This window comes from Poecilia reticulata, chromosome 10 (genome assembly GCF_904066995.2).
Source record: "Poecilia reticulata chromosome 10, P_reticulata-male-v2, whole genome shotgun sequence".
NCBI lineage: Eukaryota > Metazoa > Chordata > Actinopteri > Cyprinodontiformes > Poeciliidae > Poecilia > Poecilia reticulata.
Window position 1 is genome coordinate 33,200,393 of NC_088839.1, and position 23,469 is coordinate 33,223,861.

Here is a 23,469-nt window from a genome sequence, read left to right on the forward strand (position 1 = left end):
TGGTTCACTTTTTTAATGTTTTTTTCTGTTAGTTTTGTTCCATTTTTATGCCGATTTCTATCTTTGTTTTATTCATGTTTTATTCTGTTTCTGTTCTTGTCTTCATTTTTTTTCTCACCTTATATTTCAAAATCTGTTTTTAAAAATATTAAAAGTCGGAGTGAGATATCCTGACTCTCTGCTGCCCCCTGTGGTGAACCTGGAAATTGGAGTGAGCCCTCCTGACTCTCTGCTGCCCCCTGTGGTGAACCTGGAAATTGGAGTGAGCCCTCCTGACTCTCTGCTGCCCCCTGTGGTGAACCTGGAAATTGGAGTGAGCCCTCCTGACTCTCTGCTGCCCCCTGTGGTGAACCTGGAAATTGGAGTGAGCCCTCCTGACTCTCTGCTGCCCCCTGTGGTGAACCTGGAAATTGGAGTGAGCCCTCCTGACTCTCTGCTGCCCCCTGTGGTGAACCTGGGAACCGGGGGGAATTTCCAGTGGGGAAGGAACTCCACTCTCTTTCTTCTCGGTGTCACCTGGAGGTTTCAGCTTTGTCGAAGCAGGACTGGATGAAATATTTGGGCTCTCCACGCAGGGAAGGTGTCCCGAAGCTGAGCCCGGTCTGCTCGTGGGTCTGCGGGTTCTGCGTGGGGAGGAAATAATGACGGACATGAGTGAACTGAAGTGAAGCGGAACGAGCCCAACTGTCACACTTCAAACTGACTTCCACCTGAGCGAGCTGACCAGGTAACATCATGCTTACTACACATTAACTACTGAGAGCGTAGCCGCTGGGTCCGAACCTGGTGTCAGAACCGCGCCTCGGACCGGACCGGACCGGTACAGCTCAGCTTGCTTTGTTGTTCTGCTTACTTCCTTATTAGCCAGGTAACTTTTTAACTCACCACCATTTGGTTGTTTTATTAAAACCCTGAATATAGTCGTAAGGATTAAAGCCACTCTATCTAAAATCTTTAAAATCTTTGTTATCTAACATTTAATTCGGCTCCTATTTTACTAAAATTAACTTTTATTTTAGCTTCAACTTGAAACTCTTTGAGTCGCTAAACTGTGTCTTGTTCCTGGTGACAGATGAATTTGATAGACATGACAAAAAATATATATATATTCTAACATTACGAAAGCCGAATTAATTATCACTTCATTTCATTTGGGTTTAATATAAAAATATTCCCGAATTTAATATTTGTAAGCTGTAATCTGGAGGTTTCTTAAATTAGGAGTATTTTAAATAGAGTTTGGTGGAAACCTCCGAGGCTCGCTCCCGGAGCAGCGGGGACAGGTAGCGGTTAGCCGTTCCGGCATGACGGAGAGACACTCGGCCGGGCTGGAGCTCCAGCACCGCTCCTCCCGCCGTGGAGATACGGCCTCCGTGTCCGTGTTTCACTTTATCAGTGGTCACTTCCACGAAGGAAACAGCAGCAGTAGTCCCGCGAGTGGGGAGTTAGCTGTTAGCTACCCACACGGATGCGCGTTCACGCCACGGGGTAAACGCAGCGGGGGCGCGCTCTGCTAAGCGGCGCCATGAATCAGAGGAATCAAAGATCAATCAATATTATTGGCTATTGATCATAAAAATAGGAGAACAGCGCCACCAGGTATGATGATGCTGTCCTGTTTAATGCTTTTAGTCGCTAATTAGTTTTTATTTACATAAATTAAAAGTTAAATATATCAGAAAAGCCTTTTTTCTCTAGTTTATCAATAATTAGTTACTGCGAGTTTCTGCTCAGAAAATGGTTGAAATCCAAGAGATTTGATATTTAAATAATTCATCTTTGCTCCTCTTGTTATATTTAGGATTTAATTTGATTAAAAACGTAGATGTTGTGTTTCGGTGGTTGTTTTTGTTTGGCCCGGCTGGAATCTGGATTTTCTGCTTAATATTTTTAACTCAGTTTGAAAAACAGAAGCAACATTAAATATTTCTAACCATTAATTAGAAATGCTTCAGTAACTTTCCAGGACCAGCTGTTTTGTTTTGGAGGAAAGAAAATCTGCTTGTGCTGAAAACAAAAATGAGGATTTAATTCCTAACCAGGAAACACCTGGCTGCTCGTAAACATGCTTTATGACCAGTAAACAGGAAGCTGCAGGTGAATCAGGACTTTCAAACAGAGACAGGAGCGTCTTCAGACTCTCAGAGATGCGTTTGGTTCTGATCCTGAATGTGTGATTTCTGCAGACAAGATGGCTGCTGACGAGAACTACCTGCACGCCTCCAGCCAGGTGAGCTCACCTGCCGCTCGCTGCTGCTGCTGCACTCAAATCAAACTCACATCAGAAATCAGTACAAGAATTAAAGATGTATTAATCTCTTGTGTCCTGTCAGACATTAGGGTAAATATGAGTGATGCACTGATCTCACCGTTTGGGCCGGTTTCGGGCCGGTTACCGATATTTTCTGCTTCTCGGGTTGAAACCCAGCCGTTCCTGCGTTTTGAGCTGCAGCACAAACTGCTGGCCAGCAGAAACGTTTCTGTCTGATCCGAGTCGTACCTGTGCTGCTCCTGACGGCTGATTGGACCAGGACACACCTGAACGGAGTTACAGAATCAGACTCGGAATGAAAATGTTGGTTCAGCTGTTTGCTGTGAGACGGATCTAGGTGCACAGATCTATGTGACCGGGTTTGATGTGTTTGGCTCTCATGCAGATGTTCGACACCATGATGGACCCGTCCTTCCTGGAGTATTCCCACTTCGTCCCGATGCCGCAGATGACGGCTGTGCAGTCAGGTGAGACTCCGCCCTCTACCGGGTCAGAACCGGTACCGACTGGCTCCTCCCCTCTGATTGGCTCTCGCTAAGCCCCGCCCACCAGAGGGGCGTGCGGGTTTCCGGTTCCTCTGTCTGCCCCAGTCGGTTCTGATGGTTTCTCTCTAACTGTTCGGCTTGAACCGGATCAGAACCGGATCAGAACCGTTCTACTGGATCGTGTTAAATTTTATTTTTATAACTTTATGAGCGACTTCCTGTTATTTATCCAGTTTTTAAAAGTCAAATCAGTTTTAGTTCATATTTATTATTTTAAATTATTAAATTTTTGTAATTTATTTTTATATTTGTAATTTTTTTGTTTGTTTTTTAAGATTAGTTGTCATTTAAATAAAATAAAAAATATTGTCGCTTTTTGGTAAAACTTTTTATATAAACTTAAGTTGTTTATTGTGTATAAAGAATTTACATTTTTTATTTTACTCTATTTGACACATTTTAGTTTTTATTTTTCTAAGATTTATTTTGTTTTAATAATAAATATTATTATTATTATTTTAATTTAAACATAAATTATTTAAATGCAGTCCAGGGGTCATGTGACCTCAGCTGTCAGCCAATCAGGCCGTGTTTCCTGCTGGACAGGAAGTGATGCGTTCATGCTGCTGCTTTCACATCTCAGCCTTTTAGCGAAATGAAAAATAAAATCAGGTTTATGGTTTAAAAACTCAGCATGATGCTGCCACCGCTGAAACGGGCAGAAGGATCTGAAGTTTCTGTCTGCAAAACGAAAGACGAGTTTCATGACGAGGCGGCGGCGGCGCGCTCTCACTTCCTGTTTCTGGTTTCAGCTGAAGCTCTGAAGGCTGATGATGATGATGATGATGATGATGATGATGATGATGGCGGCTCTATTTATCTAATTATTCATCATATAAATGACTAGATTAGAAATTAACAAAAGGTTAAATAATAAACTTTAGATTAATTTATTCATTTCTGTGTTGTTTGTTTTATAAATAAACTAATAAACATAAAACTTTCTTTGTTTTCTGCTCTAAATATTTAAAATGTTGATATTATTAATAATAACTTTGGTTGTTTGTGTGTTTCAGTGGACGGACCGTACCTGCAGATCCTGGAGCAGCCCAAACAGGTGAGCAGCTCACCTGGACAGGAAGTCCTCTCACCTGGACAGGAAGTCCTCTCACCTGGACAGGAAGTCCTCTCGGTTTCTCCTCTGGATAATCTGATCAGATTTTATTCTGTAGAGATTAGGGTGGTCAGGTGTGTTAGCATGACGCTAGCAGTGACCTGAGAGGGGTCAAAGGTCAGCTGCATCAGCCTCCAGTAAATAATATGTATTTATTATAAACATAAATACATAAGAAAATAACATTTTATTTCATTTAATGAAAATAAAATTTAAATTAAAAAGTACAAAAAATTAAAAGCATTTAATTTAAATTATAAATCAAAGAAAAGGAAATAATTTTACATTAAAGGTTAAAAAAAGTAAAAGTTCAAAATTATTTTATTGAAAATAAACAAAAACCAAAGAAATTTAAATGTTTATAATGAGAAACAAATTTTTTAAAAAAGAATTACAAGACGTCACGAGGTCAAAGGTCAGAGCGTGAAGAAATGTCCAGAAACCCCAGAGCTCAGACCCTGCGGGCCTCCGGCTAAAGGTTAAAGGTCATGACCCTGAGCCAGGCCGGCTGCTTGGACGACCTCTGACCTCTGCTGTAATCTGAGATAACCTGAGATGTTGTGTTTGTGTTTCTGCAGCGCGGCTTCAGGTTCCGCTACGGCTGCGAAGGTCCGTCGCACGGCGGCCTGCCGGGAGCCTCCAGCGAGAAGAACAGGAAGACGTACCCGACGGTGAAGGTAACTTCCTGTTTGGGCGGCTGGCACAGGAAACGCTTCCTGAGAGCGACGCGCTGCCGCGGCTCTGCGGTTCAGAGCTCTGCTCTCTGCGCCGCGCTGCAGGAGAGCAGCTCCTTTTATCACTTTACTGGAAGTTTGCTGCTAGCGCCAAATGTAGCCACATCGATGCTAAGTTAGCAGCGCCGCTTCCCCCGTCCAGGCCACGCCCCCTCCCTCCTCCTCCTCCTCCTGGCGTGGGGGGACAGATTGGATCCAGATTTCTGGATGTTTCTCCGTTCGGACCTTCTGGTTCTGGTAAACGTGAAACAACAAGAACAGCTTTTGGTGTTTCCAGAATCTGTCATTCGAAGGTTCTGGACCCGTTTCCTGGGTTGGATCTTCTTCCTGCTGCTCCTGCAGATGCAGAAAGGCTTTTTAAAACCCAGCCTGTTGGTGGCGCTGTAGAACAGCTGGACTCGGGTTCCTCATCCTCTGGTTGTGTTTGGGCCTGAGAGTCAAACCAACCTGTTCCCCTCCTGGCCTGTGGGGGCGCTGCACCAAGAACCACTGAAGACACTGGGAGCAACTTCCTTCTTCACCAGATGGAAACAAGATGGAGGATTTCTGCTGCTAGCGCTAGGCTAGCACGTTAGCTTTGGTTGGATTTACCCAGAATGCAATGTGCTGCAGTTGGAGGATTTCTCTTTAGGCTAAAGACCAGGAGCCATTTCTGCTGCTAGCGCTAGGCTAACAGGTTAGCTTTGGTTGGATTTACCCAGAATGCAATGTGCTGCAGTTGGAGGATTTCTCTTTAGGCTAAAGACCAGGAGCCATTTCTGCTGCTAGCGCTAGGCTAACAGGTTAGCTTTGGTTGGATTTACCCAGAATGCCCTGCGCTGTAGTCCTGCTGTTGGAGCGGTCTCTTGGCGTTCACATGTGCAGAGTGTCTTCAGTCAGAGGCGTCTTCATGCCGCTGTAACGCAGGCCTCTACAGGAGATCCTCAGTGTCAGTTGAAGCAAAGATTAATTTTCTTTTAGCGTTTCTGGATTGAGATCAGGTTCCTGTTTGTGTTGCCATGGTAACGTTTCTTATTCTCTGTCAAATTAGTGAAGAAACGTTTTTAAAAGCAGCCGATGAAGAACGAACTGGACCCCGGGACCGGTCCCGCCTCCAGCGTTCAGAACCTGACGGGCCTGGACCTGTTCTCACACACACACACACACACACACACACACACACACACACACACACACACACCTCTGCATGTTTCGTGTCTGTTGGGAATTCCCTCCTCGCGACACCCACAGCTAATTACAAGGAAGCGCCGCTGCGTCACAGACAGGAAAGGTGCTTCAGCTCGGAGATGAAAGCGTGGCGCCGGCGCCCACTCAGGCCCAGAAACACAGTTAACCCTTCGCCGGCGCGCTGCTTTCGGGTCAGAGCCGCCGATCAGCTGATCGTCAGAGCCGCCCAGTCAGCAGAATGAAACGGGACAAACGGTCACAGTTCAGCCCAGGTGATGCTGAGTCCGTAACCGTGGCGACGCAGCCTCCTGAGGCCCGGTTCTGGTTCCTGATCCCATGGTTTCCACCACTGAAGCTGCCTGATCCATTCCTGGCCCGGCTTATCTCTCCCGGGTCAGATGAACCTCTCCGTCTGAATGACCTTTGACCCCTCCGCTACAGCTGATCTCAACCTTTGAACCCGTTCAGGAGCCAATCAGGAGCTCCTGTTTATTTTATGCAAAAACAGAGAAACATGCTGAGCTAGTTTACAAAACAAAAGGGTAAAGAACCATAAAAACGCTGTAGAGATTCTGGAACTTGAAGGAAACAGTGAAAGTTTGGGGTGAATCAGTGATGTTAGCATGTTAGCATGTTAGCATCACACAGCAAACACATCCAGCTCTGCTCCGATCTTCCCATCTGTTCCACTTCCACATGTCCAGCTGCCTGCTGGTGCTCCGGGTTTGGAGGAGGTGAGGCGCTTTCAGGTTGGTCTTTATTTTAGTTTTATTTTTAGCAGAATTTAAGCTGTTTTCTGCGTTTCTCATGCGGAGACGGCGGCCTGCTGCAGCTGTCGGGTAGCTGCAGCGCGGCAGCAGCCAGGAAACCCTCAAACTGCGGCTCTCGCTCTGATTCTAGGAACCGCGTTCATCCGCTGCGACACGTCGAGTGGCCGACAGAACCAGGAAGAGGAAGTGGGCTTTTTTATTGCAACAGTTGCAGGCAAATATCTGCAGTGGCACGGCTGGCTGTCACACAGGAACAGGAAGAGTTTGTTCTCACGTTTCAGTTGAACAGACAACATGAGAATTTACATCTGGAAGCAAACGCTGGTAAAACGGCTAACAGCAGATTCAGCTTCAGTTCATGCTCAGGCGAACAGGACCAATCAGAGCGCAGGACCAATCAGAGCAGAGGACCAATCAGAGCACAGGACCAATCAGAGCACAGGACCAATCAGAGCACAGGACCAATCAGAGCACAGGACCAGTCAGAGCAGAGGACCAATCAGAGCACAGGACCAATCAGAGCACAGGACCAATCAGCTCATAGGACCAATCAGAGCACAGGACCAATCAGAGCACAGGACCAATCAGAGCACAGGACCAGTCAGAGCAGAGGACCAATCAGAGCGCAGGACCAATCAGAGCACAGGACCAATCAGAGCACAGGACCAATCAGAGCGCAGGACCAATCAGAGCACAGGACTCTTACTTTCCATTACAACCAGGGCGGCCATTTTAAATGAGACGGTGATGATTAGACACCAAGCATATCTAGAATGAACTCATTTTCATGGCAGCCTGTTTGTTTGCTGACTGACCTTCAGTCTGACTCCAGACGGTTTGTTTTCAGCCTGAATCCATCTGATCTCTGATGTTGGTGGAGGTGAGAAGTTTCAGTGACTCATTTATACCAGGAGAAAGTTTCTCTGAACCACCACAGAGTCTGAGTGTGTGACTCATCTGTGGAGTCCAGAATGAGATCAGAAACCTCATTGTCTGATTTCACCAAACATTTTCACTCTCAGCTTCAATTCAACCACCTCATCTTTTCCGTTTTCCTCAGCCAGCCTGCGCTAACGGGCCTGAGCTAACGGGCCTGAGCTAACGGGCCTGAGCTAACGGGCCTGCGCTAACGGGCCTGCGCTAACGGGCCTGCGCTAACGGGCCTGCGCTAACGGGCCTGAGCTAACGGGCCTGCGCTAACGGGCCTGAGCTAATGGGCCTGCGCTAACGGGCCTGCGCTAACGGGCCTGCGCTAACGGGCCTGCGCTAACGGGCCTGCGCTAACGGGCCTGAGCTAACGGGCCTGGGCTAACGGGCCTGCGCTAACGGGCCTGCGCTAACGGGCCTGCGCTAACGGACCTGGGCTAAAGGGCTTGCGCTAACGGGCCTGCGCTAACGGCGGCGTTCTGCTGTGCGTTTCAGATATGTAACTACCAGGGTCAGGCCCGGGTCGTGGTCCAGCTGGTGACGGCGCTGACCCAGCTGCCGCAGCTTCACGCCCACAGCCTGGTGGGGAAGCAGTGCGATAAAGGCATCTGCATCGCTGACCTGCAGTCCAAAGACTCCACCATCAGGTAGGAATCATCCACGTTTCATTTAAATGAGTGTTTAATGTTATGCAGTTTAACCCAAAGTTTGTCTGGAGATGTTTAAATCTGCATAAATGTTCACACCAGATATTTTCTGTTCACATGACCTTTAGTCTGACTATGAATCTCATCGTGCTTTTAAATCAGTTTTGGTTAATACAAAGCTGAACTGCACTGGTTATTGCAGCTCCACAGGTCTCCCTTTGACCTCTGACCTGAGGTTCGTCTGACAGCAACTTGTTTTGGTGCCAGTTCTTTAAAAGCAAACCAGGTCGCAGACTGAGCCAGTCCTGCCCCTTCAGCCATTTTTGTAGTTTGGTAGCAGAGGTGTGATTATCCAGCGACGCAGAATCGTTTTATTCCCAAACATATTAAAAGATGTCAGTAGCAAGTGAGCTAACGCTAGCACCAGAAAGTCCCAGAATGCATTTGGATCATTTGTTCCTCCAGTCAAAACAATGCAGGTCTGTTTATGTAGTGATGCTATCCAGCTATACCAGCTATAGCACTAGCTAACAGATATACCAGCTATAGCACTAGCTAACAGATATACCAGCTCTACCAGCTATAGCACTAGCTAACAGCTATACCAGCTCTACCAGATATAGCACTAGCTAACAGCTATACCAGCTCTACCAGCTATAGCTCTAGCTAACAGCTATACCAGCTATACCAGCTATAGCACTAGCTAACAGCTATACCAGCTATAGCACTAGCTAACAGCTATACCAGCTATACCAGCTATAGCACTAGCTAACAGCTATACCAGCTATAGCACTAGCTAACAGCTATACCAGCTATAGCACTAGCTAACAGCTATACCAGCAATAGCACTAGCTAACAGCTATACCAGCTATAGCACTGTGTGCTAGCTAACAGCTATACCAGCTATAGCACTAGCTAACAGCTATACCAGCTATAGCACTAGCTAACAGCTATACCACTGTGTGCTAGCTAACAGCTATACCAGCTATACCAGCTATAGCACTAGCTAACAGCTATACCAGCTATACCAGCTATAGCACTAGCTAACAGCTATACCAGCTATAGCATAGCTAACTGCTATACCAGCTATACCAGCTATAGCACTAGCTAACAGCTATACCAGCTATAGCACTAGCTAACAGCTATACCAGCTATAGCACTAGCTAACAGCTATACCAGCTATACCAGCTATAGCACTAGCTAACAGCTATACCAGCTATAGCACTAGCTAACAGCTATACCAGCTATACCAGCTATAGCACTAGCTAACAGCTATACCAGCTATAGCACTAGCTAACAGCTATACCAGCTATAGCACTAGCTAACAGCTATAGCAGCTATATAACATCAGCAGAAAGCTACCAAAACAATGTCCAGGACTTCCAACTCAATAAATTCATGTCTGAAATAAAGTTTGATAAATAAAGAGAAATAAAAATGGAGGCTTTCCAAACTTCACTAGCCAGAAGTTCATGACCTTGTTTAGTAAACAGAAAAGCCTGAACAGGTTGATGGAGACACGTGGAAACTGAATCCTAGAGACTCCAGGTGCACGACTAAATGAACTAAAGGATAAAAAGTGGAATTTCCTGACATGTCCCTTCAAAACAAAAGCCCAGGTAATGATGAATTTGTGAGATTGGTTACAACATCTGAGTAAAATGGAGGACCACCTCAAACTCTGCTTCCTGGTGAGGCACCACCGGTCAGCCCAGTTCTGGACCTGGTTCTGCTCGGTGTGGGTCCGACCAGCAGAACCTGACCTGCTTCTGGCCTCTGCAGTTTTCCCAACCTGGGGATCCTCCATGTGACCAAGAAGAACGTGGCGAAGACGCTGGAGGAGCGGATGGTGGAGGCCTTCAGGATGGGCTACAACTGCGGCGTCGCCATCCACCCGGAGGTCGACGCGCTGCAGGGGGAGGTCCGGGTCCCGCGGGAGCTCAGCGGTCAGTGGTTCCGATCCGATCCCGCCTCTCCTCACGACCAAACGGCTGCTGGTTGTAGAACTGCACTGTAAAACACTGACAGTAATATTTAGTCTGTCATGGGGGAAATGTTCACCTCATAAATATTTAGCTCCACTTTAAATGTTTAGCTAATATGCAAATCAGCTGGAAGAGCCCAACTCAGAAATACTTTATTAATCCCAAAGGGAAATTAATTAAGGTTTAATTTAATATTGATAAACCCAAAGCTCAATATTTAGCAGATGTACTTTAAAGCTTTTATTCTGAAGTCTTGTCACCTTTAAATAATTAGTTTTAACTGTATTTTCATGTTCGTACTGTTGCTGATTGCATGAACCAGAAACATCAGAACCGTTTCCACGTTGTGTGCAGACCAGCAGCGCAGCCTGATCAGCAGCGCCGCAGCCGCCCAGGCCAAAGAGATGGACCTGAGCGTGGTGCGCCTCATGTTCACCGCCTTCCTGCCCGACAGCGACGGCGGCTTCTCCCGACGCCTGGAGCCCTCGGTGTCCGAGCCCATCTACGACAGCAGTCAGTGCACACCTCATTCATTACTGATCATCACTCAATCGGCTGCTGATTGGCTGCCGGCAGAGCTCCGCCTCCTTCCTGTCCGTCTGTCCTCCATCTTGCTGCGTCAGAGTCTGAGGCTCCACCACTTAGCATCGCTCTCATAACAGAGTTCTGCTATAGCGATGAATAATTCTGACTCTTCTTCCTCCCTCAGAGGCTCCAAACGCCTCAAACCTGAAGATCGTCAGGATGGACCGGACCGCCGGCTGCGTGACGGGGGGAGAGGAGGTCTACCTGCTCTGTGACAAGGTGCAGAAAGGTGAGCAGGAGTCCAGCATGAGACAGATCAGAGTCTGAGGTCGCTAACGAGGCGCTAAGGAGGCACCGCGGTCCGTTAAGGAGGAACCGCGGTCCGCTAATGAGGCGGTGTGGTGTGGTCCGCTAACAAGGCACCGCGGTCCGTTAAGGAGGCGCCGCGGTCCGCTAACGAGGCGCCGCGGTCCGCTAACGAGGCGCCGCGGTCCTCTAAGGAGGCGTTGTTGCCCGCTAAGGCAACGTGGGATTCTGTGTCTCCTCTGATTTGCGGTGTCTCGCTCCGGGTGGGGTCGGGTTCCTCCTCAGGCCTCGGTTCGGGTCGCGTCTCGGTGCGTTTCTGTGTGTTTCATGGTGTGTTTCTTGTGCGTAGATGACATTCAGGTGCGGTTCTACGAGGAGGACGACTCAGGCCTGACCTGGGAGGCTCTGGGCGATTTCTCCCCCACAGACGTCCACAGACAGGTCAGCGCTGATCCAGCCGCAGCCGGGAGCCGCTGCAGTCGTTACACCGCTTTCATGCTCTGTTCTTTTGTCAATGTGTTGCCATGACGACAGTTTGCCATCGTCTTCAAGACCCCGAAGTATCGAGACCAAAACCTGCAGAAGCCAACGTCTGTCTTCGTCCAGCTAAAGAGGAAATCCGACAACGAGACCAGCGAGCCCAAACCCTTCACCTACCATCCGCAGATCATAGGTAGACACCTGGCTCCGCCCACAGCATGGCTACGCCCACTGGCCCCGCCCACAGCGGAGCTACGTCCCCTGGCCCCGCCCACAACGTAGCTACGTCCTTAGGCTCCGCCCACAGCGTAGCTACGTCCCTTGGCCCCGCCCACAGCGTAGCTAGGTCCTTAGGCTCAGCCCACAGCGTAGCTACGTTCCCTGGCCCCGCCCACAGCGTAGCTACGTCCCCTGGCTCCGCCCACATCGTAGCTACGTCCCCTGGCCCCGCCCACAGCGGAGCTACGTCCTCTGGCTCCGCCCACATCGTAGCTACGTCCCCTGGCCCCGCCCACAGCGGAGCTACGTCCCCTGGCTCCGCCCACATCGTAGCTACGTCCCCTGGCTCCGCCCACATCGTAGCTACGTCCCCTGGCCCCGCCCACAGCGGAGCTACGTCCTCTGGCTCCGCCCACATCGTAGCTACGTCCCCTGGCCCCGCCCACAGCGGAGCTACGTCCTCTGGCTCCGCCCACATCGTAGCTACGTCCTCTGGCCCCGCCCACAGCGGAGCTACGTTCCCTGGCCCCGCCCACAGCGGAGCTACGTCCTCTGGCTCTGCCCACAGCGTAGCTACGTCTCCTGGCCCCGCCCACAGCGTAGCTACGTCCCCTGGCCCCGCCCACAGCGTAGCTACGTCCTTAGGCTCCGCCCACAGCGTAGCTACGTCCCTTGGCCCCGCCCACAGCGTAGCTACCTCCTTTGGCCCCGCCCACAGCGTAGCTACGTCCCCCGGCCCCGCCCACAGCGTAGCTACGTCCTTTGGCCCCGCCCACAGCGTAGCTACGTCCTTTGGCCCCGCCCACAGCGTAGCTAAGTCCTGTGGCCCCGCCCACAGCGTAGCTACGTCCTCTGGCCCCGCCCACAGCGTAGCTACGTCTTCTGGTTCCGCCCACAGCGTAGCTACGTCTTCTGGCCCCGCCCACAGCGTAGCTAAGTCCTGTGGCCCCGCCCACAGCGTAGCTACGTCCCCTGGCCCCGCCCACAGCGTAGCTATGTCCCCTGGCCCCGCCCACAGCGTAGCTACGTCCTCTGGCCCCGCCCACATCGTAGCTACGTCCCCTGGCCCCGCCCACAGCGGAGCTACGTCCCCTGGCCCCGCCCACAGCGGAGCTACGTCCTCTGGCTCCGCCCACATCGTAGCTACGTCCTCTGGCCCCGCCCACAGCGGAGCTACGTTCCCTGGCCCCGCCCACAGCGGAGCTACGTCCTCTGGCTCTGCCCACAGCGTAGCTACGTCCCCTGGCCCCGCCCACAGCGTAGCTACGTCCTCTGGCCCCGCCCACAGAGTAGCTACGTCTCCTGGCCCCGCCCACAGCGTAGCTACGTCCTTTGGCCCCGCCCACAGCGTAGCTACGTCTTCTGGTTCCGCCCACAGCGTAGCTACGTCTTCTGGCCCCGCCCACAGCGTAGCTACGTCCTTTGGCCCCGCCCACAGCGTAGCTACGTCTCCCGGCCCCGCCCACAGCGTAGCTACGTCCTTTGGCCCCGCCCACAGCGTAGCTACGTCCTCTGGCCCCGCCCACAGCGTAGCTACGTCTTCTGGTTCCGCCCACAGCGTAGCTACGTCTTCTGGCCCCGCCCACAGCGTAGCTAAGTCCTGTGGCCCCGCCCACAGCATAGCTACGTCCTTAGGCCCCGCCCACAGCGTAGCTACCTCCTTTGGCCCCGCCCACAGCGTAGCTACGTCCCCTGGCCCCGCCCACAGCGTAGCTATGTCCCCTGGCCCCGCCCACAGCGTAGCTACGTCCTCTGGCCCCGCCCACAGCGTAGCTACCTCCTTTGGCCCCGCCCACAGCGTAGCTACGTCCCCTGGCCCCGCCCACAGCGTAGCTATGTCCCCTGGCCCCGCCCACAGCGTAGCTACGTCCTCTGGCCCCGCCCACAGCGTAGCTACCTCCTTTGGCCCCGCCCACAGCGTAGCTACGTCCCCTGGCCCCGCCCACAGCGTAGCTATGTCCCCTGGCCCCGCCCACATCGTAGCTACGTCCCCTGGCCCCGCCCACAGCGTAGCTACGTCCTCTGGCTTCCCCCTCAGGTTAAAGTTGTTGGTAGCTTTTACTTGGCGGCCATGTTTCATTATTGTTTGTCTCCAGATAAAGAGGAGGTTCAGAGGAAGAGGCAGAAGACGTTGCCAAACTTCCAGGACTTCAGCGGCCATGGAGGAGGAGGAGGAGGAGGAGGAGGCGGGGGGCTGTACCGAGGTGGAGGAGGTCCGGCTTCAGGAGTAGGAGGTCCAGGCTCAGCAGGAGGAGGTGAAGTCAGGAAGATGAAAACCTGCTAGAATAGTTTCTGCAGTCTGATTACCTGCTTGATTCTTCTGCAGGATACTACCAGGGATTCTCCTCCTACAGCTACGGAGGAGCAGCAGGAGGATTCTCCTCAGCGTACTCAGCTGGTCTTGGAGGAGGCGGCGGCACAAAGCATGGTGGGAAATCTAACCAACATCTCCCTGAAATAAGCTGGTTGTCGTCATCCTGTGTATGTGGCATCAGGAACGACTGGAGCTCCATGTTTTTATGATAAACTGTTAAAATGAACATTATGTTAAATTTGACTATAAAAACTACAAATGTAGCTTCAGAGTTTTAATTTATTGTTTCATACAATAAAATGACAAACACCAAAAACAGAAATGTTGATGAAACAGTGAATAGAGTATATGCAAATTATTTAGCAGAAGCTAATGCTAATGTGCTAAACCAACATGGCATTTAGCAGAAGCTAATGCTAATGTGCTAAACCAACAGGGTATTTAGCAGAAGCTAATGCTAATGAGCTAAACCAACAGGGTATTTAGCAGAAGCTAATGCTAATGTGCTAAACCAACATGGCATTTAGCAGAAGCTAATGCTAATGTGCTAAACCAACAGGGTATTTAGCAGAAGCTAATGCTAATGTGCTAAACCAACATGGTGTTTAGCAGAAGCTAATGCTAATGTGCTAAACCAACAGGGTATTTAGCAGAAGCTAATGCTAATGTGCTTAACCAACATGGCATTTAGCAGAAGCTAATGTGCTAAACCAACATGGCATTTAGCAGAAGCTAATGCTAATGTGCTAAAATAACAGGGTAGTTAGCAGAAGCTAATGCTAATGTGCTAAACCAACAGGGTATTTAGCAGAAGCTAATGCTAATTTGCTAAACCAACATGGCATTTAGCAGAAGCTAATGCTAATGTGCTAAACCAACAGGGTATTTAGCAGAAGCTAATGCTAATGTGCTAAACCAACAGGGTATTTAGCAGAAGCTAATGCTAATTTGCTAAACCAACAGGGTATTTAGCAGAAGCTAATGCTAATGTGCTAAACCAACAGGGTATTTAGCAGAAGCTAATGCTAATGTGTTAAACCAACAGGGTATTTAGCAGAAGCTAATGCTAATGTGTTAAACCAACAGGGTATTTAGCAGAAGCTAATGCTAATGTGCTAAACCAACAGGGTATTTAGCAGAAGCTAATGCTAATGAGGTCTGACTCCATTCAATGTTATTTAAAACAAGTAGCATCCAAACCAAAATGATTGATTTTAATCGGTTATTGTTTAAACTTGATCATATTTAGTTCCATACAATAAGGGAAAACCTCAGTCCGAGGGGAATTTCCTGTTTTTATCTCATTGGTTGTGGGAAACTTGGATCAGCAGAACCGAAGCGGATGTTCTGACCCAAACGTGGTTCTGTTGAAGCTTTGCAGAGTGAAGCTGCAGACGACAGCGGCGACGACAGCGACCCGGACACCGACCCGGCGCCGGGCGCTGCGCTACGAGGCTCCGCCCAGTCAGGAGGTTCCGCCCAATCAGGTGCCTCCAGTGTGGATCCAGGTTTGTTAGTTTCAGGCATTACTGTGGTGCCATTACACAGAAACATATCAGCCAATCAGAGAAGGTGTTGGCGTCTTATTCAACCGACAAGCCCCGCCTACTTGGCCTGCGACCTTTTGGGGGAATCGTAGTCGGCCATTTTACAGCAGCTTTATGTTGGAATGGCTGAACTTTGTATGAGCTCTGATGGAGCCACCAAGAGCTCCACTTCCTGTTGTCTTCTTTGGCATTTCCATCAGTAGTAACATCCGGCTGCTATCATCCATCCATCCGTTTTCTTCCTGTGACCCACTGCGCCACTGCGCCGCTGATCGGGTTTGATTACAGCTTCATGAAATACAATATGGCTGAAGAAAACCCAGAGCACAAACTTCTTCAGCTTGTGTAACTTTGCTGCTAACGGAAACGCAGCTGGTCAGGTGATCAGTGATGTCATCGCTCTGACGTCTCTGCAGACGAGGCGCTGATGGAGGCGACCCGCCGGCAGCTCGACGCTCTCTTCCGATACTCCGTCACCGGCGACTCGGCGTACCTGCTGGCTCCACAGCGCCCTCTGATGGCGGCACAGGACGAAGACGGAGACACGTCAGTACACACACACACACACACACACAGACACACACACACACACACACAGGCTGACTGAGCGATGCTCACTCCCGTTCTGCTCTGCTGCAGTGGGCTGCATCTGGCGGTGCTGCACAGCCAGCAGGAGGCGCTGACGAGTCTGACACAGGTGGTGTCCGCCCTGACGGGGGGAGAGGTGCTCAACATGAGGAACCACCTGTACCAGGTACCGGGAGGATCCGCCCTGCTGGAGGCTTTCTGCTGTTAATAGAGATTTATTCAGAAACAAACCATCGGATAATCCACACGGTTTCTGAAGACCGTCTGAAGCTAGCTTCACTGCTAGCGGAGACACCGCTAGCAATGCAGCTAGCTTCACTGCTAGCGGAGGCATCAGAGACACCGCTAACAATGCAGCTAGCTTCACTGCTAGCGGAGGCATCAGAGACACCGCTAGCAATGCAGCTAGCTTCACTGCTAGCGGAGACACCGCTAGCAATGCAGCTAGCTTCACTGCTAGCGGAGGCATCAGAGACACCGCTAGCAGTAAAGCTAGCTTCACTGCTAGCGGAGGCATCAGAGCTTCACTGCTAGTGTCTCCACTAGCAGTGAAGCTAGCTGTGTTAACCTTAAAAACATAAACAATAGTTCTGCTAACACTAAAGCGCTAAACCAACACGGCATTTAGAGGAAGCTAATGCTAAGTCTGCTAATGCTGACCTCTGACCTCTCCCACATTTCCCAGACTCCTCTGCACCTGGCGGTCATCACTCAGCAGAAGCAGGCGGCCGAAGTTCTGCTGCTGGCCGGCGCTGACCCGACGCTGACAGATCGCCACGGCAACACGGTCCTTCACCTGGCGGCGCAGCAGGAAGGAGACGGGATGGTGGAGCTTCTACTGCGACGCAGAGAGATGAGAGGCATGATGCAGCTCAGCAACACAGGAGGTGGGCGGACACAGGGACACACAGGGACATAGAGGGACACAGAGAGACACACAGAGAGACACAGAGAGACACACAGGGACACAGAGAGACACACAGGGACACAGAGAGACACACAGGGACACACAGGGACACAGAGAGACACACAGGGACACACAGGGACAGAGAGAGACACACAGAGAGACACACAGGGACACAGAGAGACACACAGGGACACACAGGGACACAGAGAGACACAGAGAGACACACAGAGACACAGAGAGACACACAGGGACACAGAGAGACACAGAGAGACACACAGGGACACAGAGAGACACACAGGGACACAGAGAGACACACAGGGACACAGAGAGACACAGAGAGACACACAGGGACACAGAGAGACACACAGAGAGACACACAGGGACACAGAGAGACACACAGGGACACAGAGAGACACAGGGACACACCCTCACACACACACACATGTTTGTGTAGCTATCTTTGTGGGGACTTTCCATTGACTTCCATTCATTTCTACATTCTAACTCTAACCAACCAAAACTGATTCACACCTGAGTCCTAAATCTGACCCCTGACCCAGGAGCAGCGTTTCCCCTTGTGGGGCCCAGGCTTCGGTCCCACAAGGAGCAGTGGTCCCCACAACGTATTACAAACAAACGCACACTCTCTCTCACAGCAGCTCCTTGCTCGCCCTCAGGTCTGTGTGCCATCCACCTGGCGGTGTTGGCCAATCGGCTGGCGGCGCTGAGGGAGCTGCTGGTGGGCGGGGCCGACGTAGAGGCTCAGGAGCGCAGCGGCGGCCGCACCGCGCTGCACCTCGCCACGGAGGCCGACAACGTGTCGCTGGCCGGCTGCCTGCTGCTGGAGGTAGGAACCGGCCAATCGCGGCCCAGGCTGTCTCTGATTGGCTGCTCAGACCCAGACCCTCCCCTTCTGTTGCCAGGGAAACGCCAAGGTGGACAGCTGCACCTTCAACGGCTCCACCCCCCTGCATGTGGCCGCGGGGCGGGGCTCCGTCAAGCTGACGGCTCTGCTGATGGCTGCAGGTGAGGCTGAACACCTGGAGACGGAGCAGAACATTATGACCGACCTGCTGCTTCTTCCTGACCAGCTGAAGCTAAAGGAGAATAATTCCTGGTTTTTAGGAATTAAAATCTGAAAAGTGTGGAGTGCCTCTGGAATGCTTTGAGGAAAAACAACATCCAGCTGGAAGTTTTTATCTTCAGTGGTTCTGGTTCTGGTGGAACCCAGCAGATCTTCTCTCTGTCACAGGTGTCAAACTGGAGGCCCGGGGGCCAAATCCGGCCCACCAGAGCTGTTTATGTGGCTCTGTAGATACACGAAACCTTTAGGGCAACAGTTGTGTTCTTCAATATTATCTATCAGTCGAATAAAATAGATTTTTATTTGTATGAGACCAAAGATTCTGGAAGTATCAGCATGTTCTGTCACAACCTGTGGAGGACGACCATGACCTTCGTGTGACCTTGGCGTCCCCTCCCGTGTCCAGGTGCCGACCCGCACAGGGAGAACTTTGAGCCGCTCTTCATCAGGGACGAGGAAGAGGAGGACAATGAGGAGGAGGAGGAGGATGAAGGCTACATCTCAGGAACCACTCCAGTCAACATGGCCGCCTCCCCTGAGGTGAGTCTGGGAGTGTGTGAGTGTTGGGCCAGAACCGGGTCAGAACCCTGACAGTCTGTGTTTGCAGGTTCTGGATCTTCTAAATGGTCAGGAATACGAACCCAGGAGCCAGCGAGCCTTCATCCCGCCGCAGGGTGAGCCTCCTCTTCCTCCTCCTCCTCTTCATCATGGCCGCCCCCCTCACCGTGTGTGTGTGTGTGTGTGTGTGTAGGCGACCTGTCGGTTCTGGACGTGCAGGTGAAGCGGGCCGTGTGCGGCGCTCTGGAGGCTGAAGGATGCTGGGAGAACCTGGCTCACCATCTGGGCCTCGGCATCCTGAACACGGCGTTCCGGCTGAGTCCAAACCCGGCCAGAACCCTGCTGGAGAGCTACGAGGTACCGGCTAACAACTGGCTGACAACCGGCTAACAGCTAGCTAAAACCAGGCTACGATCCAGCTAACAACCGGCTAACAGTGGGCTGACAACTGGCTAACAACTGGCTAAGAACTAGTTAACAGATGGCTAACAGTGGGCTGACAGCTGGCTAACAACTGGCTAACAGATGGCTAGCAGCTAGCTAACAACCGGCTAACACCGGGCTAAGATCCAGCTAACAACCGGCTAACAGCTAGCTAACAACCGGCTAACAAACAGCTGACAGCTGGCTAACAACTGGCTAACAGATGGCTAACAGCTAGCTAACAACCGGCTAACACCGGGCTAAGATCCAGCTAACAACCGGCTAACAGCTAGCTAACAACCGGCTAACAGCTGGCTAACAGCTAGCTAACAACCGGCTAACAGCTGGCTAACAGCTGGCTAACAACCGGCTAACAGATGGCTAACAGCTAGCTAACAGCTGGCGAACCACTGGCTAATGACCGACCCCACTAGCGCCTTGCCCATCTGACCAAGGAGCATCATGGCTGTTGCTACGGTTGCATGTTTGCCTCCTGGTGCAGCTCTCATCTCTGTCCCAGTGACAACAGCCTCTGAACTGCTGCCCTAGGGGGCGCCGTTCATACAGTTACACATTAATGATGTAATCTGAGTTATTTAGCCTGTTGGGGAGTCATAGTTTCACTTTTACAGGGTTTCCCCCAGTGTATAATAAATGGGTATAAATAAATGAAAGTAGGGGGTACGGTCGGGTTCTGGTACCCCTAAAAGGGTTAGCGGGGTTCCCAGTTCCTGCTAGAGGGGAGCGGCTGTCTGCTGTGAAACATGAGGGGGTTCACTGTGCAGCTGACTTCACCACTAATCAGCCGTGACTGATTAGTTTTTCAACAACACTCTAAAACAGACGTAATCAGTTAATAAATAGTTTTTCTGGTTTCATGTTGTGTCTGAACTGTTGGTGCCAGAGCAGCGGAGCGACACGACGCTCTCGGCTTCAGGTGACCAACTGAACGCAGCAGGAGGCTGAGAGCAGCACGTCCTCCTCTGATTGGCTGAGAGCAGCAGGTCCTCCTCTGATTGGCTGAGAGCAGCAGGTCCTCCTCTGATTGGCTGAGAGCAGCAGGTTCTCCTCTGATTGGCTGAGAGCAGCAGGTCCTCCTCTGATTGGCTGAGAGCAGCAGGTTCTCCTCTGATTGGCTGAGAGCAGCACGTCCTCCTCTGATTGGCTGAGAGCAGCAGGTCCTCCTCTGATTGGCTGAGAGCAGCACGTCCTCCTCTGATTGGCTGAGAGCAGCAGGTCCTCCTCTGATTGGCTGAGAGCAGCAGGTCCTCCTCTGATTGGCTGAGAGCAGCAGGTTCTCCTCTGATTGGCTGAGAGCAGCAGGTTCTCCTCTGATTGGCTGAGAGCAGCAGGTCCTCCTCTGATTGGCTGAGAGCAGCAGGTTCTCCTCTGATTGGCTGAGAGCAGCACGTCCTCCTCTGATTGGCTGAGAGCAGCACGTCCTCCTCTGATTGGCTGAGAGCAGCAGGTCCTCCTCTGATTGGCTGAGAGCAGCACGTCCTCCTCTGATTGGCTGAGAGCAGCACGTCCTCCTCTGATTGGCTGGTTAAAACGCTCAGAACTTTATTAAACAACATCAAACCAACAAAACGTGTCCAAACTAATGACCCCACAACAACAATAATCTCAGTGATGATTGTTTCTACAAGGTGTTGAGCATTTCTGTGCGTTTCGGTTCCATTATTAAAATAACAGCAGAGCAGGAGTTTAAATGAACCAATCGGCCACGGCTTGATGTTCATTAATGATGCAGAATGAACGGTTATATGCCAGACATGGAAAACTGGGATGACTCCATGCCAGGAAGTTCAGGATTTAGGTCTCAAGGTGTCAACATGGCAGCCAGAGGGCTGAAGGAGGAAACACAGATTATTCTGGAGGCTTCAGGTTCTCCTCCAGTATCCTGGCCTGGAGCTGCACATTCTGGACTGAGAGGTTGTTCCTGCTGTAGCCACTGCTCCAGTCTGGGGGCGACGCCCCGAGGGCCAGAGGGCCCGAGGCCCCGAGGGCCAGAGGCCCCGAGGGCCCGAGGCCCCAAGGGCCAGACGCCCCGAGGGCCAGAGGGCCCGAGGCCCCCGAGGGACCGAGGGCCCCGAGGGCCAGACGCCCCGAGGGCCAGAGGCCCCAAGGGCCAGAGGGCCCGAGGCCCCGATGCCCAGAGGGCCCCGATGCCCAGAGGGCCCCGAGGGCCAGAGGGGACCGAGGGCCAGAGGGGACCGAGGGCCCCGATGCCCAGAGGGCCCCGAGGGACCGAGGGCCAGAGGGCCCCGATGCCCAGAGGGCCCCGATGCCCAGAGGGCCCCGATGCCCCGATGCCCAGAGGGCCCCGAGGGCCAGAGGGGACCGAGGGCCCGATGCGTGCGTGTGTGTGAGTGTGTGTGTGTGAGTGTGTGTGAGTGTGTGTGTGTGAGTGTGTGTGTGTGAGTGTGTGTGTGTGAGTGTGTGTTTTGTCATAATATCCCCAAGAATTTAAAACTAATTCCACTCCTGTATGTATGTAATATTTAATTATTTGCTCATTAAATATGTAGTGAAAAAACTTGAAATTTAGTTTGAAATTGTTTATAAATAAACAACTTGGTGAAAATATGACTGAAACATCAAACCTGGTTTTTCCTCCTGACGTTTAAATGATTGTTTCTGTGCTGCCCCCTAGTGGCCGACCTGGGCAGCACGCCCCCTAGTGGCCGACCTGGGCAGCACGCCCCCTAGTGGCCGACCTGGGCAGCACGCCCCCTAGTGGCCGACCTGGGCAGCACGCCCCCTGCTGGCCGACCTGGGCAGCACGCCCCCTAGTGGCCGACCTGGGCAGCACGCCCCCTGCTGGCCGACCTGGGCAGCACGCCCCCTGCTGGCCGACCTGGGCAGCACGCCCCCTAGTGGCCACATTTTCTTCAGCTGATTCAGGAGGAAGAATCATCATCATCATCGTCATCTGGACTTCCTCTGATGGTTCTGTTTGGTTCTGCAGGTTTCTGGTGGAACCGTTTCGGACCTGCTGGCGGCTCTCCGGTCGGCCGGCGGCTGCAGAGCGCTGAGCGTCCTGGAGGGGGCGCTGCGCCAGAACCCGGACATGGCAGAGGAGGTCCAGAACCCTCCGGTCCAGAACCTGAAGGCGGACCTCGGGAACGACAGCGGCGTCTGCGACAGCGGGGTGGAGCTCTCCACGGCGTAGCGCTCTGATTGGCCAGCATCCTCATCCTCCTCTTCATCAGATTCTCATCTATTTTAAGGAACTGCTGACACAACTGGACCGGGCCGGGTCGGACCGGACCGGACTGCTGAACTCTGATCTCTACTGACAGGAAAGAAAAGCTGCTTCCTGTTTCTTCCCAGAACCGACGGTGCTACAAACCCTGACCGGGTCCGAACAGATCAGAACCTCCCAGCTCCAGTTGGATCAGAACCGCCTTCATTTGGATGAGAACCACATGATCAGCAGGGAGTCGCAGCATCTGGAAGCTCATTGGAACATTCTGGACCTGGTTCTGCTGGCCCAGATTCAAACCCAGAACCAGAACCGGAGGGGATTCTTCTCCTGGTTCCATCTGAAACCAGTAAATTAACTCACTTAGATTAACGGACGCAGGTTTTCAGTGTAAACTTTCTGGTTGGATTCCATTTTGGTTTTGGCATCATTTTCCTTCCTACGGGAAAACATTCTGCTCAATGTTGTTTAACAGAAACACAGCAAAGATTAAATATAGGGTTTTAAAAAGCTGCAACATTTGTGGCCTGAGCTAAAACATCTTCATCATCATCACACCGAGATGTTCTTCATCATCAGAACCAGAACCGGCTGTTCTGGACTTGTGGACCGGTTTCATGTTTTCCGATTCCAGAATGTTCTGCTGAGCTTCTCTGCGGCCCGAACGTTCCTCTGCAGACCGGATCCGGATCCCGGACCGGATCCAGGCCCGGATTCCTGACCAGATCCTGGACCGGATCCAGGCCTGGATCCTGGACCGGATCCAGGCCCAGATTCCTGACCAGATCCCGGACCGGATCCAGGCCCGGATCCTGCACCGGATTCCTGACCACCTTCTCCTCTCTGCATGTCTTTGGATTCATTTCTGAACAGATTCAGTTCTTTTTCATGAACTGAACTTCTGGTTTCTTCCTGGATAAAGAAAACCACAGGGGATTGTGGGAAATGTAGTCCAGGTGTTGGCGTCGCCGTTTCCGCATATTTATGTCCCGCCTGCGCTGTACAGTTCTTCATCATCATCATCCTCTGTAACTGGTTGTTCATTTTTTTAAATAAAAGTTTTTTTTATATTTTCAGGCTGATTCGGTTTTATTTACCCGACCAGAACCGACCAGAACCGACCAGAACCGACCGGACCCGTCTGCCGAC

At 51.5% G+C, this 23,469-nt stretch overlaps 1 protein-coding gene across 1 annotated transcript; it reads left to right on the plus strand.

Annotated features, from left to right (window-relative positions):
* The first annotated feature begins 245 nt into the window (after positions 1 to 245).
* Positions 246 to 23,396, plus strand: nfkb1 (nuclear factor of kappa light polypeptide gene enhancer in B-cells 1). Its single transcript, XM_081611959.1, has 23 exons — positions 246 to 727; positions 2,187 to 2,230; positions 2,658 to 2,739; positions 3,834 to 3,874; positions 4,510 to 4,608; positions 8,025 to 8,176; positions 9,959 to 10,122; positions 10,516 to 10,674; positions 10,871 to 10,975; positions 11,342 to 11,433; positions 11,527 to 11,665; positions 13,788 to 13,946; positions 14,018 to 14,119; positions 15,379 to 15,513; positions 15,969 to 16,098; positions 16,192 to 16,306; positions 16,826 to 17,027; positions 17,725 to 17,894; positions 17,971 to 18,073; positions 18,538 to 18,671; positions 18,739 to 18,805; positions 18,883 to 19,046; positions 22,084 to 23,396. The coding sequence occupies exons 2-23, from the start codon at positions 2,192 to 2,194 to the stop codon at positions 22,285 to 22,287; spliced, it is 2,757 nt and encodes a 918-aa protein (XP_081468085.1). The 5' UTR covers positions 246 to 727; positions 2,187 to 2,191; the 3' UTR covers positions 22,288 to 23,396.
* The last annotated feature ends 73 nt before the right edge of the window (positions 23,397 to 23,469 follow it).

Coding starts and splice junctions, on each gene's coding strand:
- nfkb1 (XM_081611959.1), top strand. CDS start 2,192: ATGGCTGCTGACGAGAACTACCTGCACGCCTCCAGCCAG. Junction 3,875..4,509: donor TCCTGGAGCAGCCCAAACAG/GTGAGCAGCTCA, acceptor GTGTTTCTGCAG/CGCGGCTTCAGGTTCCGCTA. Junction 4,609..8,024: donor AGACGTACCCGACGGTGAAG/GTAACTTCCTGT, acceptor TGTGCGTTTCAG/ATATGTAACTACCAGGGTCA.